Source organism: Botryllus schlosseri, chromosome 9 (genome assembly GCF_051294905.1).
Source record: "Botryllus schlosseri isolate E-star chromosome 9, Bs_hap1, whole genome shotgun sequence".
NCBI lineage: Eukaryota > Metazoa > Chordata > Ascidiacea > Stolidobranchia > Styelidae > Botryllus > Botryllus schlosseri.
The window spans coordinates 19,947,499-19,966,301 of NC_137244.1; the positions used below are offsets into that span (position 1 = coordinate 19,947,499).

General features: G+C 41.2%; 1 protein-coding gene across 2 annotated transcripts; it reads right to left on the reverse strand.

Moving 5' to 3' along the window:
• Window positions 1-420: 420 nt before the first annotated feature.
• Window positions 421-11,749, reverse strand: LOC145446267 (protein regulator of cytokinesis 1-like). Of its 2 annotated transcripts, none has more exons than XM_080324515.1 (11): window positions 11,519-11,749; window positions 7,464-7,672; window positions 6,939-7,098; window positions 6,752-6,874; window positions 4,602-4,838; window positions 3,745-3,939; window positions 3,574-3,677; window positions 2,760-2,864; window positions 1,908-2,043; window positions 1,746-1,851; window positions 421-1,001 (listed from the first exon to the last, which is right to left on the reverse strand). In XM_080324515.1, the coding sequence occupies exons 1-11, from the start codon at window positions 11,624-11,626 to the stop codon at window positions 712-714; spliced, it is 1,773 nt and encodes a 590-aa protein (XP_080180641.1). In that variant the 5' UTR covers window positions 11,627-11,749; the 3' UTR covers window positions 421-711. The 2 variants fall into 2 exon arrangements, with proteins under 2 accessions (XP_080180641.1, XP_080180640.1); XM_080324514.1 differs by having other exon boundaries at window positions 1,659-1,851.
• Between the last annotated feature and the right edge of the window lie 7,054 nt (window positions 11,750-18,803).

Sequence of the window (18,803 nt, forward strand, 5' to 3'; positions counted from 1 at the left end):
AGTTCGCTACTAAAAAGGTCGAAGGTTTGTATGTCCCTGACTTAAAGTATGTCCTAAATCATACAAACATTGGCAATCCGCAATATAACTCAGGTAAGAGCAATTTCACCAAGGCCATCAGACTGCGAGACAATTGCGGTGGATATTTCAGTAGTCTCATAATACTCGATTACTGTATCAATTGTACTCAATACTGCTCAAGATCCGCTACTTTTACTGCAATGAAATGAGCTTGTATCCCTCCACCAGACCGATTTCATGCCATGTCAGTGTCAAATACTGCAACGAGACTACACACCAGATATTTTTCAGCATGGTTTTGCCGAAGTGCGAATCAACCACAACTAGTTTTAGATATCCCTGACAGAGTGTACACAACTGTGTTACTCACGCCCCTCGGAAGACACAGTGACACCAATATTATCCAATTTATGTTTGTATTGACATGTAGATACACCAGCACGGGCAGCTGCAAAAGGGCAGTAAGTGACATCACATCAGAACTAAGACAATGATATATACAAGAAAAAAACACCGTCAGCTATAAGTCTTTTGAAATTGTCGGGTATTCACACAAACGAGCGACGAAGAGCGTTGACCAAGTCAATGAAAAATCAGATACAGAGAAGAACAGACCCAATTCCTACAGCGTGATATCATTTCGCAGGCGTTTCAGTGTAACAAACTGCTCACACTTCGAGTGCCATGCATTTACTTATGTATGGCACTGCTCCTGACTACTTTGTTCTGCTTTACTTTATGCTCGATACCCGAAGCGAAATCTTGATACCGCGAGGGGTCAAGCTCGTGAAGCGGAGCGGACTGTGCAGATGACGCAGTGTTGGATGATACAACCGTTGTACTGAGCATGGTTGGCTTTTGTGCCGACGAAGGAGCGCTTTTGATTGAACAGCTTTCGCTAGCACTGCAGATAGTCTTCTTGTGCAGCGGCAGCTTTCTCTTTGGCGTAACGGGGTTAGACCTGCCGTAAGGTGGTTTTCCTACGCAAAACATACACAGTTACCAATTTGACACCGGCATACATTACGTCATAGTAGCTCAAATCATACAGAGACGCTGCATTCATACGCACACAATATAAACAAAAAAGTAAACTGAGTTTGCAGTTGACACCAGGTGCAATAAATCACACAGCACACACTAGTGGGGGTGAGAAAACATCACATACTTTGGTCTTTCGTTTAATAGACTGTCCATTACGAGCCCATACCTCTTCTCAGTATTTCTTTTGATTCGTTAAAAAAATTGCATTGTAATGCATTGATGAGACTTACTCGGCTAGGACTCGAGTACAGTGTCAGTGGCAGCGGTGTGTGCACAGGAGATTGGTAGGTATAAAGCAGGAGACATTCAAGCAATATGGTTTGCTACAATGAGCTAGAGCCCAGGAGCTCAGTGCTTGACAAATGGGATGCTGATTTGACTGCTCAGGGAGGCCATGACATAACAAACATTAGGACATTCGGATTTTTAGTAGCATTTGGAAAGCTGACGGCTATGAGACCGCAATATTGATCTAAAATAGGTTGATGACCTTATTTGCTTCAGTAGTCAGTATCCTAATTGTAATCTACAATGCCGATTTTTGGTATGGCATTGAAATACGTAATAAACATCGACAAACGACCAAAATATACCTGGTGACATGCACGTTGCAGCAGTTCTATTGATGTTGAATCTGTTGGCGGACAGCACACTTCGACTCGTGCAGTCTGCTAACTTACGCGACTTCTTATTGTCCGGAGTCTTCAGTAGGGTTGAAGTCCCGATAAATCTCCGTTTTGTCGGGGTCTTTGGCGCGCTGCCATACGTCATCTCCGATTCCATTTCCTAACAGTCAAATTAGCAGAGCGGTGCGTTTTTGCAATATGGGAGTCTCGAAGTACCTGTCTTTTCCTCTCCTGTCTCTGCATTTTCTCGTTTTCCTTCCTCAACTCGAACGCCTCCCATTGGCAGTGGACGTAGTCACGAAATTCCGTTCCTTCGACAAGAAACTTTTGTCCCCCATTCTCATCCTCCCACCTTTGGAAATCAGTTTGAGCCTATCATAAACTTGTAGGAGTACATCACAAACTAGAGTAGTTAAAATACTTAACAATGGTAATCAGGCGGCAGAAGTACAAGTAGAAGAAATGATTTCTAAAACATGTCAAAACTACTTCAGGTGGTAATAGACGAAGAAGTCATGATAAGCAATCAATCACTTTTAAAAAGCAGATTTGGCCGGGGGTCCACATACTTTTAGCAGTTAATCAGCGGTGGCAATTTTCGAAATTGGATGGTGCATATTCGCGATCAACGCCAAATGACACAACTACAAATATATATTTAGTTTTTCTGATACAGGGACTACCTTAGTTGTTCACTCGTTAAAGTTGAGCAAACAAGCCCCCACTGCTTTTTACTTTACAAGATCCAAAATGTAAATGAAATTAGTTTCACCTAAAAAACTGTTAAAAGGAGTTAAATTAGTCTGAAAAATAACTAAAAGGCAAAACCTACTCGACTACTGAGAAAAAGTATACTTTGATACTGACCACCTCTAAGAGTAGCAAACCATTTCAGCAGATACAGCAACTGCCAGCTAGGTGAGCAGGGTTTTAGGGTAGACAAGTCCACTGTCCCTTCAACAGCAGCATAAATCGTGTACAAAGCACTCGCCTTGCACTTACACAAAAGTGGAAACACCACGAAAATCGAATTTATTACGGTATGGTATTACAGATAGTGATACTGACTTGTCAATTTCTTGGAACAGTTCATTCTCGATCTTGGGCAGTTGCTTGCAAAGCCTTTTACGTTCTTTCTCCTCTTGCAATAAATTCCCGCCTCGGTTAGCATACCTGAAAAATGAAAGAAAATGGATTCTTAACCAATTGTGACTGAGAAAATAAAGCCTTCTAATCCGATAAACGTTTAACCGAGCGTAAAATGAAAATGATGTTTATTTGAGCGACAAATAGTTACCAAGGGGCTGCTGTGTGTCGAAAAACTCTTCATCCGTTTCACGATCCTAATTAATCAACTCGTAAACCAAAAAATACCTCCGAAAAAAGTGACCACACCGCCTGGACTTCATAGTGCACGGCAATATTATTTCTCAGGTTTTGTAGGTCACTTACGCAGAAGAACAGCTTATTGATTAATGAAACACCCCGTTTTTTAAAACGAGCTTTGACTGACCCGTTTAAAATCCTATACCATATAAAAGGTACAAAATCAATCTGAATTCTATTGCCATTTCGATCTTCATGATGACTATGTGAACATTGATTTATTGAAATTAAAAACTATACACGAGAGAGATTGCTTGGAATTAACAGCGAATTGTCATCAATGCAACCTCGTTTCAGTTGTATAAACAAGCATAGCCATTGCATTATGACGTAAGTCACTTTCTAAATGCATCTTTCTTGTATGTGTGCCGCAGTGTTTTATAAATTCGTTAGCGTGCCGAAGTCAAAAAGTTTGAGAACCATTGCATTAATATATCAGTAACCCGATTTTGACACTGGTCCATGGTAGGCCAAAAAAGCTGGGAAATATTCTCACCGGTTGATATCGCTTGCCTTTGACTCCAATTCCAACATCCTGTTGAAGAGCGACTGCCACTTACGAACATCAGTGAACATGACTTTGTGTTCTTCGAAATACGCCTGCCAAAAGCAACGCATTCGATCGATGATCGCGAGGGAAGGAACCTCCAGCGTCGCGCACACTTACATGCAGTCTAGCTAGCTCTTCTTCGTGACGATTTAAAAGATCTTCCGTATACTCTTCGTCGTAAGCAGGCGAAAACCGGTGCCGTTGATCTTTGTTGTAAAAACACTTATCCCACAGAGTGGCGATGTCCGTACGACAGCGTTCTGTGAGTTTTTTCAAGCTTGCCTGCTTCAGCAACTCTAGATTGCCAAGTTCCTGAAATCGAAAGAAGTGATCGACCAATAGGTCTAACAAAGTACTTCAACTTATTCAGGGTACGCAAGTAGCTTTTGCCTACTTACACTACTTACTTGAGTGGTTGTTTCACTTTCACACCTTGGAATTCGTTATGTAAAAGTAGTTTAGAGATAACTCTGCATCCCTTATGAGTGAAATGGCAAAGAGCGACATAAAACACCCTTTGTATCACAGTATCTGAATATATTTTCAAATATTGTAGGATCTGTGGTCATTTCACGTTAGTCGCGAAGATACGTTTTGCAATTTCAAAAGTAGCAAGAATTGAACGCTAAATATACACGCATCCAGAGTCGTTGTGTTGCGACTCCAGTACGAGCTAAAGTCATTGTGTTCGATGTTCAGTTTTGAGTATGAGGATTGATAAACGAAACCAATAACGTGGTGACTTTACTATTCTTCGAAGTTACAATGGAATGACTGTCTTGGCCATCCTAGTCTTGAGTCATCTGACTTGGTTCGAGCCATACACAAGTCGAGTCATGACTCGAGTCATCACAACCTTGCTTGAAATCAAGTAGAAAATCAAAATGTTACTTTAGCTTGAGTAGCAACATTGACTACTTCGAGCCCCTTGAATTTAACACTGTGAGAAAAACGCGAAGGAAACAATTACCAACCTTCCTCAGAGCTTCTACATCACTAGATCTTATCCCTTTGCAAGTCTCCCGAAGTGACCTCCTGGCGGCGTCGTCGATTTCTAGTCTGTCCCATAGGAACGTTATTTGAGACCACAACCCGTCGACAATGAGCTGCCGGTCGTGACGTCTCTTTGACAACTCTTCGTAAAGATGCGTCAGATTCTCCATCGAGGTTTTGGTTAACGAAAATGAGTCTTCCATTTCGTTAATCAAGTCCTGCAAACAAAGCAGAATACTGGAACGCTTGTTGAAGTCCAGTCATACACAATTACATATACAATGACTTCTCCTCTATGGGTTGGAATTGAGCCTAATTTGATGTGCGTTGTGTTTTAGGCAACGTAACAATTTTATCAACTAGCCAGTAAAATATGAAAAGGTTTTTTAACTAGGCCCACCTTAATATACATACATAGGCGCTGAACTCAGGTATGCTAGGTATGCCGCGCATACCTAGGAATTTTTTTGGGTATGCGGCATACCCAGAATTCGGCTGATCGATTTAGAATTGAGCAATGTATTTCGTACTGCTGCTGAACACCTAAGCAAATCAGCAGCAATACATTCAGGTGCGTAGCAAAACCCGTCCATTTGAAATGACCATTCTGACGCTTATATTCCGTTCGAATTCAGTAAGTCGTATTTTATCAGTGTTGTGCGTGGCCAAGGCCAATTAACGAGAAGTGTGTTTTCAATTAGCGAGAATCGTTTGTGCACAATGTAACGCAACGCGATCTCGCGCTGAGATGATTGCGAAGTCATTGATTGCCGTGCGCTCTGCAATCGTCGTTGGCCTGATTTATCGCGCCTCCATCAAGCCTAGTTCCGCTGGCTTGAAGAATCGCATCAGGGATATGCCCGGTGCGCACTATACCATCGTTGGCCTACACAATTGCGTGTGCAATAGGCCTGTTACGAAATATATCATCGCTAGCCTAACTATCGCGTCTCGTGCCTAGAATGCTTTGGCTCTCGATTGTGATTAAAGATTGACATCGCGAAACTGAATGACATCGAATGTCCGCAACACGTGCGTACTTGATTTCCGCTAATACATAAACATAACCATCAGAAGATGTGTCTCAAGGTTTGAATTACTAAAGATGTCAATTTCTATTGGGCGAGATGTGGCGATTGTCATCTCCTGCTGTGTCGGAATATAATATCTGATGCGCCGGCCGGAAATATCGCGTTTTCTGTTATTGTGATGTCAGACTGGCTCAGACATTGAACATGGACGGAATTGATTGAAAACTGATCGTGAACATACAGCGGCGTAATTGATTTTGATTAACGCTAATACTAATACTAAAACAGACCGATCAGAAAATGTCTTGCAGGCTCTTGATATCGAAACTTCTGACTACCCTGAAATCACAGTGACTAAGATATAGAGTCCAGCACAGACTTTCCATTTGTGAGAATATTTCCTGTAACTTTAATTTATTAGCCGTTGCCAAAGATACGTATTCGTTTGTTCTCGAGGCGAGTGATTGAAATCTCCTGATTGTCGGCGCGCGTGTTGGCGAATATGTTGCGGGATATTGCGAGCTCTCTAATTGACTGCATAGTCGGACTCGCGAGTAATCTTATAGTAGCGTGATGTGTCGTAGTAGTAGTGTCGAGTATTACGTGCGAGTCCGTTACACAAGGATGCTGATTCGATCGATGTATTATCGGCATTGCTGCATGTACTTAACCATAATAAACTGACTCTACCTTGGTAAATTTGAAATCAATTCAGCAAGCGGCCGGCTGGCTGCGCGCCTGCTTAATACTATCGTAACTTTGTCACCATATACAAGTGACAGGTGATATTGAACGCTTGCGAGTCGACTCAATTGTCAATTCTGACGCATTATGACGTCATCATTTTGTGACGTCATCGATCCCGCATACCTAGGGAAAATTAGAGTTCAGCGCCTATGTATACATATATACATAAATAGGTTGCCCGACATTTGAGCATGGCACAGAGTGAAATAGCCTACAACAGGTGAGCATGCAACACTCGAAATATATGCCTAACCCAAACATTAACCCATACATTAGTAGAAGTATCAATTGTGACCAGCCACCTTGGCTTCGTTTCTACGGCCAAATGCCTTCAGCACAAAAAATGGGCATACCAACGCAAAGGAAGTCTCCGGTAGTAGTTGCAATTCATCATATAAGCAGATGATCTGTGATTTTTTCGATTTGTAATCCTCATGCCGCATCCGTTTTTCCTCTTTCAGCGACGAAATGTGTTGCTGTGGAACAGGACGAGGTTTGCCATAGTGAAATTCACAGCAAAAGACAATGTAATGTGCCTACTCGCAACTCGATCAGCTGATTTTCACTGGGAATTGCGTTTCTTGCGAAGTAATGTGGGATAGCACTTAATTGATCGCACATTTCTTGCTGGACTTCTTGCAGCGCCTTAAGTTCCTCAATCCTATGAGCTTTAACAGTCTTTAGCTTGGTTAAATGTGTTCTGTGAGAAACAGACTTTAATTAACAGTGAAAAACTCAAGACATGTATCGCAGCACCTGAAACGTTACACTAAATATGGATCGCTATCAAGGACTTTTTTTAGGTTAAAGTGACTGCTGTATAGCCTACTTTCAAGTGAAAAGCATTCATTACACTTGAATCACAGTAAACCTGAGCCAGTACGGAAAGCACAATATTAAATTAACAAATTAGGAGTTGCTAGCTTCAAGCCAAGCCTGACAGGGGAAAAATATTGGCTACTGGGTAAGTAAAACCCAGCAGAAATATAATATACTTCTGACTGAAATCATGTAATGAGTGAAAACTGAAAACATAGCGATTTTGCAAGTACACTTCCTCGATACCTTAAAGTCTTTTCTCGTTGCATGACAGTCATTTCGGACTCATCGATTTTAAATACCGGCAAAGATAGTTTTTCACAGAGCTCAGAAATGTCGGTTTTATATTTATAAATGCTTTCAAGCATTCTCTCCTTCAATTGCGTTTCTTCTCTGACCATTTCCGACAGCAGCGTACGGATGTGTAGCCTGACCGTATTCCCTCTGGCTTCAATCTGCAAGAGTACATGCATTTAATTAATAGGTGCACTCAAAATGGAAGAGTTGAGTGGGGCTCAAAATACCAAGTGGACGAACACCACATAAAATTAACTTGTAATCTAACATTGTATAGGTCACTGTCTAGTTTCATTTCTGGATATCTTGGTTGGTATAGGCCAGTGGTTCAAACCCTTTTTTCCTGAAGCGCCCCTTTTTGAAAATTGCTTAGGTCTGCCCCCCCCCATATTTTAATGTCTAATAAAAACAAGGGGCAGGAGTTCGAAGTCCCGTCGGTCTTTTCGGGTTGGGACTTCATTGCTGAAAATAGCTTGAACTGCACCCGAGCACAATTCAACAAATTATCACTGTAATAATTGTATGTGATATACTCGGGAGCAAATTAAGATTGCTATAAGTCAGGGGTTCTCAACCCGCGGCCCGCGGGCCGCATGCGGCCCGCAGACGTTTCTTTTGCGGCCCGCGACATCTTTCATTACGGAAGCAATTACTACTGGCATCGAATTGTTACATATTAATTTAGCTACTTAGCTTTCTTATCGCACTGTCTCTGTTTCGTTTGATAACTCATTCTTTGATGTGTTCTGGTATCATGATATAGGCCTTTGCTGAAGTTTAGATTGATATTGTTTTGAATCGGTATTAGGCTGCACTCTGCTTCAAGATAATCCCGCTGCGTAGAACACTTTCAAAAAGTGTTTCACACACCGTGAGTGGCTTGAGCAGAAATAAGTACTATAGGAACGAGAACGTCGAAAGCTGGGTTTGTAACTCAGCGTGGAGCCATGAATTTGCTTCCCCAGATATAAATGGAAAACCGATGTGTCACATTTGTCAAAGAACAGCGTTTTGTCGTAACGAAGCGTCGAAGCTTAAAATGATACCACGCCTGAACCACGCCTGTTTTTCTGGCGTTTCACATATCGCCTGATCTTATAGAAAAAACGATGCTAGCTTGGTGGCAAGCCCAGCAATTCATATTTCTGGCATTGTTAAAATTGGCAGCGACATTACAGACGCATTGTTCAAAATTGCTCAGAATATAGTTAAACCAAAAGAATCTGCTAGAGAAGGTGTGATTTCAATAAGACTTCAAGATACTGTGCGAATATTCGCCGTTTCCCGAACTTAGCAGCGAGGACATCATGACCTGACAAATTTCGAAGCTACAGTTGTGTGATTCAACCGTGACCAGAAGAGTAACAGCGATGCCAGTAGATCTTTTATCGCATTTCTGAACCACGTTGCCGCGTAGACTACTTTAGCCTAGCATTGGACGAATACACCGACTTCACAGACATGGCATAGCTAATTATCTGGATGCATTTTATCAGAGTAGACATATTTGCAGAGGAAATGCGAAAAACTAATTTACAAAGCTGACTCCTGTAACTATTGGTGCAGGGCTCCATCAGCCATGGAAGGAAAGGAGAAGGGTGGATTGGTTTGCTCAGAAATGACCCCGAACAACAGACTTCTTCTCATATCACTGAGAGCTGAAAGTCATGATAATGGCCTCTGTAACGAACGAGTGGCTGAAATTTCATACTTGCTCACTCACGCATTGAAACAGGGAGTTCAGTTCTCTGTTGGAAGGGTTTGGGGTGCATATACCTACTTGGAAACGAATGCAATGCAGGCTCCATATGGGGATTTACTTGCGCCGCTGGAAGATACATATTCTCACAAAAAAAACAGCCACTGTGAACTTACGAACGCTGTCCAATGGACAGTGTCCATTAATGCCCCTGAATGCATGAAAATGTACTAAATGCCAGAATACGACTGGTAAATAGGCTATTGTAGCTTGAATTTAATAGTAGCCCGCAAATAGGCTACATGATAATAATATTCTGCGGCCCGCAGCGTCTTTATTTGTAAAAATGCGGCCCGTTGTACAAGGGAAGTTGAGAACCCCTGCTATAAGTTATAACCACTATCGGGAAAGGGCTCATACCATCTGGTTTGAGCCGGGTGCACACCTCTGCGACTGGCAATACAGGTCGAAAATTGTATTGCGTTTGTTTTCTTGCCTTCTGTGACTAGATCAGTGTTGGGGTCAAGTCACTACCTTTGAGTCACGAGTCAAGTCAAGTCAAGTCACTCCATTTTTGGAGGTGACTCAAGTCAAGTCACAATTCAAGTCAAATTGAATTTTCGAAGTGTAAGTGATGATTCAAAGTCATAACATTTTGCCAGCTGCGTGAACGAGAGATTAATTGACTATTTAGCTTGAAAGAAATAACGAATATAAAGTTGAATATACAAGCAAAAGGGCGATGTATCGCACACACACACACATAGAACTGCCAATATAATACGTCAATAACTAGCTACATGCTACCGTCTGTTATTATCAGCCAAAATAGAGGATCGAATACGAAGCTTCGAGAAGTTTAAACAAATTGATATGGTACAATACACTACCCATCTACACATACATGAGAATATAAACGCATTAAGTATATTCATTCGATATAAATCATACAGGAGGGTTGGTAAAGGTGAGCACTGTTCAATATAAGCGCCGAGTCGGATAAGAACCAGAGATACATTTCTATTAATCTACTACACTACTACGGCAAGGTAAGCTGTGATCATTTTGTTTGCGGTCAATTTATTTGTGATGTAACAATGGAGAACCAGTGAAACGTGCAATAAGTGAATTACTGAATGCTCTCACAAGTGTCACCGGCGTATCGCGAATAATCCGAACGTACGCATGATACAGTGATTTAGTCGACACCATTTACTTATTGATGACTTGAAATCGACTCGTAAATTTTGCTCCGAGTCACGAGTCAATCCACATTTCTGAAGCGTCGAGTCAAGTCATACGAAAAAGTAGACTTGAGTGTGACTTGAGTCAAGTCATGACTCGAATCATCCCAACACTGGACTAGCTTGAGATAGTGATCTTTTCTCACATTGAGTTCAGTACTGCAACCAGTTATTAACTTGACATGAATTTATTCCAAACAACACAATCCATATTATATAATGTTCATGTCATCATGTGATGTGGGTCACAACACTGAACACTATCATCCTTTATGATACGATGAAGAAATATTCTGAAAGTTTAATTTTGTATCAAGAACAATTATATTCAGTTCATCATTATCACCACCAAAAAGCTTCTAAGCATCTTTAATGTACAGAGGGCTCTCACCCTTGAAAGTGGTTCAGAGTCTCTTAAATTTTGACACCCTGTGCGCTACGGGATAAAATACCTAGTTCGAAACATTTAGCGGAAAATAACCCAAGTAGCGTGACAGGAGTATTTTAATGGAGTATTGGCAATATAAAAGTACGCACAATTCAATTTCCATGAATTATAATAAACCACAGCATTCATGGAAATGTTCAAAACACAGTAGGCATATATTTTTCGCCGAATGTGGTGAAAATTTTTGTGATTTAACATATTCTGTCGAATGCAAATTTGCAATGAGAACTCAGGGACATATAGAACTGTTGTTCTAGGCTACTATATAATCATATGACCCTACTGCACCTTCTACTGCGACAACATTTTCCTTCAGTGCCCCCCATACCGCCCCCGAGCGTTTCCGCCCTCTACAAAATCCAAATCGCCACCCTGGGGCCGCTGGCGACCAGATTAAGTAACATCGGTAGGCTCTACATTAAGTTGAGCCTGGGTGACAGTTGATCACGGGTAACATCAACGCTGGGGTTCACGATAAGCAATTGTACACATACACATGCTGGTTGTTCAGTCTTCCAAGCTGTACTTGATCAGCAGTCTGACGTTTACTATTACTACTGACGTTTACCATTATATGACAATCAATCAGGGTACTATAGGAGTACGCACAAACCTGCTCATCAGGCATTCCTAATTCATCCCATATGTCCTTCAACGTGGTCATCGTGGTTGAAAACTCACGCTGCAGATCCATTTGCATCACTTCGCTTTTGCGAGGCATCTTGGATGCTCGTGTGCAATACGGCTGTGATGAATATTTCGCAGCAACACAAAATAACAAATATTAATACAGTATCGTCAAAGTTAAACAGAGTATAAAAGCTAAAAGAATAGATTGCATCCAATAAGCAAGTTGATTACTGAAAAGGATGGCAGGGCACAACGGTTCAAGTGCAGTACAATACAAATAAATCATGTTGATTCAGAAAATTCACCACTTCGTTTGAACACCAGGCTTGCAATTTATATCGGTTGGTTACGATGCAATTAAAGAGCTTCTTGGAGGTACAGAACTTCAATATGCAATTAAACAGAACGCTGTGCAATTTAACACAAGTTGATTATTCACGCAGAAACAATCGAGAATGAGCTAATTTAACACGGTGGTAGCTGATGTACTTTCATCGAGTGAAAATACATACTTCAGTCCTTGCTATGGCTTAATTTTGTAATTGAAGAATTACTGTCCTGTTTGCTACAAAGTAATACTGTACACAGTAGTATTAGTTGAATCGTTTGGTATTTGTACAATATAATATACCTAACATGGAAGTATAACTCTTGTGCGTTATATGTAATCAAGCTGCGTTGCTTGCGCTGGCTTTACACACGACCTGTAGTCAACAGATATTGTTGAACTGCTAAACAACATTTGAGAAGAATAGAGCTAATGTCAACTCTATTACATACGGTAATTAACTGAAGTTAAGTTCGAGATTCATCAAGTAGTTTCTAGCACCAAACATTTGAGTCAAATCCCAAGCTTACAATCACACCCTTTCCTCGTGGTCTACAGATCTAGATATTGTCATGCATAACTTGTATAACGGTATGGTATTTTGAAGCCAGAAAAGCCATAGACGCTTAATGTTGCCTATGAATGATGGCTCCAATGACCTGTCAATAACTATATAGGGCATAGGCTATGATAACCAGCCTGTATGGAATCGGTGTCCTGTGCTCACACTTGGTTTTATTTTTTCATCAAGTTACTTCAACTTGGAAAATCGTCGCTGCTCACATGTTATATTAGGCAAAACGTACCGAGATTCCAGTAGGGCAACCGGGGGATAACGTTCAAGTACCTCAGAACAAGTCTTCTAGATTTGTCAAATGCCTTGGTATTGGTGTAGCAAAGGTCTATTCGTAACCATACTCAAAACTCAGGACAATCGATTACAATACGGTAGTCGTAGTAGGTTAAAGAAAGTATAAAAAATTGGTTAGAAACAAGCAGTATAAGCTTATAGCGTGGCTTGTAGCTGAATAACAAGGTTGCAAGGTACTCGATGACATCAGTTATGATATCTCACTAACATGACCCCTATTCTGAGAGTCCCATAATACTTGGCGATAGGTGATACACTTACACGGTAGTTCGAGTCAACCTGTCCCCGTCAAAATCTGAGTAGGTACTAGGTAGACAGCTTCCGCTCAATGTTTGTATTTTCGCGGTGGTCACGCATCAGTGATGTCTTTCGAAACTGCGCAGTGATCCTGCGCACAAGGCAGAATCCGACTACAGAATGTAAACGTTTACATTCTATAATCCGACTGATGTCCATTCCCCAGGACAGTGGTTCTCAACCGCTGTGCCGCGGCACACTAGTGTGCCAATTGGACTGCTCAGGTGTGCCGCGAGCAAATGTGGTAAAATATGTCCAAGTATAAGAAAAATCCAAATTTTGAGTGTGTCATTGTTTTTTTATTATTGAATTTACCCGATCAAGACACGCGTTGCACAATCCGATGCAGTGAACAGATATAAGGATGTCGAGGCGAGCGTAGTTACGGTATCTCAATTTAGTATCTCAATCTGACATCCCCAGCATTAATGCATTAGGTCATGGATTGGGTCTCTCTCTGGGCTTTTTATTGTAAAAGACGCTCTGAACACAGCAGCGTATAGGGACGGAGAATCTAATAAAGCTGCGACGCTTCGTAACTTGCTACAGCACTGCCATGAATCAGACTGGGGCATCCATCGTCAATGGGTGTGATACGCTAGTTTGCCCAGTGCCCACACATAGTAGCATTTAGGACGGTGATAACTAAACTTGGGCAATTGGACCGTGATATTGAGGTGTTGCCGAAGTGTTCACCTATTACTTGTCATCCCCACCAGAACCGGAGGCAGAACAGGGACATGACGCAGGTTGATGACTTAATTTTTATTTCTATTTCTACTCGTATTCTTGCCATGTCTTCGTCATCGACGATCATTTTACCCCATACCGATATTACTTATTGTACGGCCCACTTTTTGTAAGACACTGCTTTTGCAGATCAGGGGACTAGTAGGAGCCTACATAAACCTCCAACACCTAGGAAAGCATTCTCACCACCGAGAAATGAACTCATTTGGAGGTGCTGTTCACGTTTACAAATTAGAATTGCCAACAGAGCGATTTACATGGCGATTGTTAGGTAGCGTGCCAGTGCAGTAAATTGATCAAATTATATCAGTTACAAATTTACCCGCCGCTGAGGTTTATAATCCCGGTTTATTGGAACTTCAATTGAACTGCGGGTGGCTGCCAGTAACACTATGCTGTCCTCAAAGGTGCTATTACACGATCTGCGTGGAAATGCGTTTGCCATCCATATATAATACACCTCTACGCCTTTGTATTTGTTAGTTGCGATCGTGATTGGACTCTTCGGAGCGACGGTTAATTACATCGACAACGACAATTCGGTGGTGGGCAGACTTTAGTGTCAAGCCAATCTTATGAAATCAAGCTCAGCCTGAAGTTCAAACGAGATCTCAGCAGGCCAGTTATGTGGTTACAGAGATAATAGTTGATAATTCAAAACCTAACACGGAAGCGGAGAAAGTTCTTCTTCCGGCCTGCAATAAAATTGTAAAAAAATGTTTGGGAAGAATTGAAAACGATTCCCATGTCGAATGATACCATTCGTAGACGTATTTGTGACATGTCGGCAGAAATAAAAGAAAACTCAAGCAGAGAAAAGCCTACTTATGTGCTCCGAAAAGGTAGAAGCACTTCGTCAGTGACCACCTCTGTAAGACTATGGTTGCTGCTATACGCATTCTGGTAGTTTGCCTGTGCCGTAAGCCAAAATAGTTCAGAACCCCTGTGCTAGTGTGCCGCGAACTATTTTTCATTGTCAAAGTGTGCCGCGAGGTCAAAAAGGTTGAGAACCACTGCCCCAGGACAACGTTCCACCTGATTCTACTAAATGAGTTCTAGCCTGTGCTTGAGATCGGAACTCGTTGTAACATTTCAAATTTGCAGTCACACAATCTGCCAGCCACACGAACATCAACCTTCAAATGCGATCTCTTTGTACAACAATTTTCAGTTGGTTTGTGCGAATAAAATTTATATTGCAAAAAAAGTGCGAATGGTGCCCAAAAACGGTGAAAAGCACTGCTTCAGAGCATTCAATAAACCAGCTCTACATAAGGTTACCATATTTTGGAATCGGGATAGGAGGACACTGTTTATCAAAAGTGAAAACAGCCGATTTCGCAATTTTTGCTGTAAAATTTGGTGAGTTGAATAAAAAATAAAATGAAAAATTGTCATCACTTTCGCATTTAAGCGTCCTCGGAGGACGTTTTCATAAACCTGAAAAATGAGGACAAATCCTCCTAGAGGAGGATGTATGGTGACCCTACTTTACAACAGCTACAGGTCTTGAATAGGCTACTCGTCACCCCTCAAGATTATACCGGACCACGACCTAGCATATCGATCCCACCCTCCCGCCACATGCTAGGCTACCTCATGTCGACGCTTGCCTTTTATATTCTCTGCTTTACTTTTCATTCAGTGTATCTGCCTCGTCTTCTCCACTTGGCCTAGGCCAGTGGTTGCCAACATTTTTCGAATCCTCGTCCCCGTGTCAAGTTCGACATCAATTTTCGCACCCAATATTTTCGGATCCGAAAAAGAGGGCATGTATGCGGGAAATTTATTTACCCAACTCTGATCGCTGACGAATTGACTGAAAAAAGGATCATCTGACAGAGTAGGTGGTCGGAAACCGGTTTGCGGGTCTACTTTCCGTTGAGTTGACTTTTCGTGTCATATGCAGAATAAGCCGTCTTAACGCGTATTTTTTGACCTTCCTAATTAAATATATCTCACAATACATTCTACCATTTCGCCCCCCCCCCCAGATATCGCCCAAGTCGGGAACCACTGGCCTAGGCCAAGATGGGTGTCTGATTTCAAAGGCTACTACAAGTCGATTCGACACCTACCCATCTTTTCACTGTTATCGCAGTTTTGTGGTGTTTTGAGATGATGAAAATAATATCCTGATTGCGACTGGACTTATTACAAACCTGATCTTGAGCCGAAAAAAGGCACAATAGAATGTTGAAGCTATACAGTACGCATACACATATGCCTCATCCTAGATGTCATGTGCGTTGTGCGGCTGCATCCAGCTTCGCGAGATAGAGGCGCCATGCTGCTTACTACAAGACTTGATGCCAAACTCGAAAATATTGCTTCATTCAAGTCATAACTTGAGTCGTCCCATGGGCGGAGAGCAACGATTTGTGTACTGGAATACAAGACCCGTAGCGCAAATTTGCACACTACACATGTTCATGTTCATCGAAACGTAACTTCGATCAACAGCATTGTCACCAAGAACTATGACACAGGCTTTACAAATATCAAATTATTTTTGACGTGGTTCAACTGTCATCTTTTTTGGGCCGCTTAAAAGGAATAATATATTTTAGTGTATTTTTCACAGAGGTGGTCAGTAACGAAGTACTTCTACTTTTTCGAAGTACTCAATAAGTAGTTTTCCTCTACTTTTGGTACTTACTCAACTAGATCTGATTTTCGCTACTTCTACTTCGTAATATTTTGTGATCTACTTACTTACTTTTTGCTATTTTCAGTTTGTCAAGTAGAAGTAGTTCAATCTTCCAATGAGGAAGATAGCCCGAGGAATTTCGGGGCTGTTTTCACGGAGTATCAACATTTAATTTTCATAAAAGTTTAGTAAAGTCCAGAATTTTCGTCACGCTTCGCGCGCAGTGTTGGTTGGATACGGAGTGACCAGACCATATGTATGATTTCCCGAAAGTATAGGTGATGAATATAATTTAGGTAGAGGGTTGGAGTGGTTCCGTTCACAGCACATTGTCGCCCTTCGCTAGGGTTGCCATACGTCCGGAATTTCCCGGACATGTCCGGAATTTCACTGTTCAACCTAGCGTCCGGGAGGAATTTTTAAAATATGCCAAATGTCCGGAATTTTGAAGACTTGTCGTAGGCTCATAATTTTTTCGTAAATTAACATGAAAACTTTATTTTTGGGAATATTTATGCCGATGCATGATATTTTTCTTCGTGCTGCGCGGGATTTACTACCACACATATTGATTTTCGTATGGGGACTACCACCCTCACAATAAGTGCAATAAAATATACATAAAAACAACCTTCATTTATTGGAATAAGCCTAATTGTAATCACAATTATGGGAGAACTGTATATTCCTAGATATCGTTAAGGCCGTTTATAAATGTTAAATATTTTATTCAATGATATATAGTCGTTCCAAACTTGGCGGTCGTTTGCCTTCATTCTTGTGTTCGCGAATATGTTGAACGTAATCAGCTTCCAAAATAGCTCGTAAGTCTGGGCCAAAGGTCCAGTCAAATTTTGATCCGGGTCACGGAACATTTTCAAATTGGAAATGGAGTCGCTACCATGAAAGGTTGGAAAAACTGGACGTGGGGTGTTTATAACGCTCCGTGGTGTGCACCAGCATAAGGCTGATAAACAATCTTATCGGTGGGACGTGAACATGACTTACCGATGTACGATTACGCTCCCTGTATTTTCGGACTCATCATCCTCCAACATCTCTAGGCTACCGCTAACTCTGATCATGTGGGCGGAGAGTAGTAACTATATAGTAATATATGGAACAACCAATATTATTGATAGAGTTCATTCAAAAAATTTAACGACCAGATGCATATGGAAAGCAGGTTCATCATCATCATCATTGGTTTATTAGCAATTTTATCAGTTCAATACACCACAAAAATGCGATACAATGAAAAGACAGGAAGATGTCGAAGCGACAAGGAGTAGTCTATGGAATCTGACACCCACCTTGGCCTAGGCGATGTAAAGAGGAGGCATGCACAGTTGCACACTGAATGAAAGTAAAGAAGATAGTATAGAAAAAGAATGCGACAAGCCCCCCCACCCGATGTTGCATCGATTACCCTGCATGGTGGGCTCAAAATCATTGTTTATTTGGGTGGGAAGGGGCTGAAAATGTGGTTTCAGTTCCGGTTACACAGCCACATACTCCTGAACCGGATCGTGACCAGCTCTGGTCTATGAGCAAAGCTTTGCCAGTGTGACGTCATAACTCATTTTGAAATGCTCTAGTGGGCGCTAAAGAGTGTCCGGAATTTGTGTCACAGAAATATGGTAACCCTACCCTTCGCCCATATCAAATAATTCATCACAGTATATATGGCTCATCGTGACGTTTAAAACTGATGTTTCGTAATCTAGCATTTACTTGTCATATCGTAATCTAGCATGTCCAATTGTCCATGGCGTGTCCAAATCTGTAAAACTGGACTCTGAATTTTTTTTTAGTTTTAGAGCTGTTTTAGCGTACCACCTTTGAAACTTTCTGGACTAAAACATGAAATACATGTTCTGCTTTTAGAAGTAGTATTTATATTTCACTTTCAATTCCCAGTATCATATACTTTTGAGTTATAATTATTATCAGTTCTTTTGTCTGGATAACATACATGTTGAAGTATAAAAGCAAGTGTAGTAATGCCTTTAATTTCTGGAAATAAAGCTACACAATATGTCATTTTAACGGTCCACCATATTATTTACGTTTACTAATCGTGCAGAGTGTTTACACCGTATCCTATACAACTTCTCCGAATTGCTCTTCGACTAAACTACGGGCCTTATAATATGGGGAATGGTGCCACACCATGCTATTTTCTAAAACGTGCTGTTCGAGAAAACAGAGGATTAGCTTCGCATTTCCATCCCATGATGTGGACGAATACTTATGCTATCGAAATTCGTATACATGCTGGTATGCAACAATATGAATCAAGCTCGTCACCAATCCCATAGCTCAATTTGCACCTTTTTACAATCCATGTGAACGAATTAGGATCTTTTTCA

Bases quoted from the DNA above. Each gene is read 5' to 3' on its own strand.
- LOC145446267 (XM_080324514.1), bottom strand. From the start codon at position 11,626: ATGCCTCGCAAAAGCGAAGTGATGCAAATGGATCTGCAGCGTGAGTTT. The intron at 3,678-3,744 runs GTAAGTGTGCGC...TGCTTTTGGCAG, and splicing joins AAGAGCTAGCTAGACTGCAT to GCGTATTTCGAAGAACACAA. The intron at 1,852-1,907 runs GTACTTCGAGAC...TTTGACTGTTAG, and splicing joins GACAGGAGAGGAAAAGACAG to GAAATGGAATCGGAGATGAC.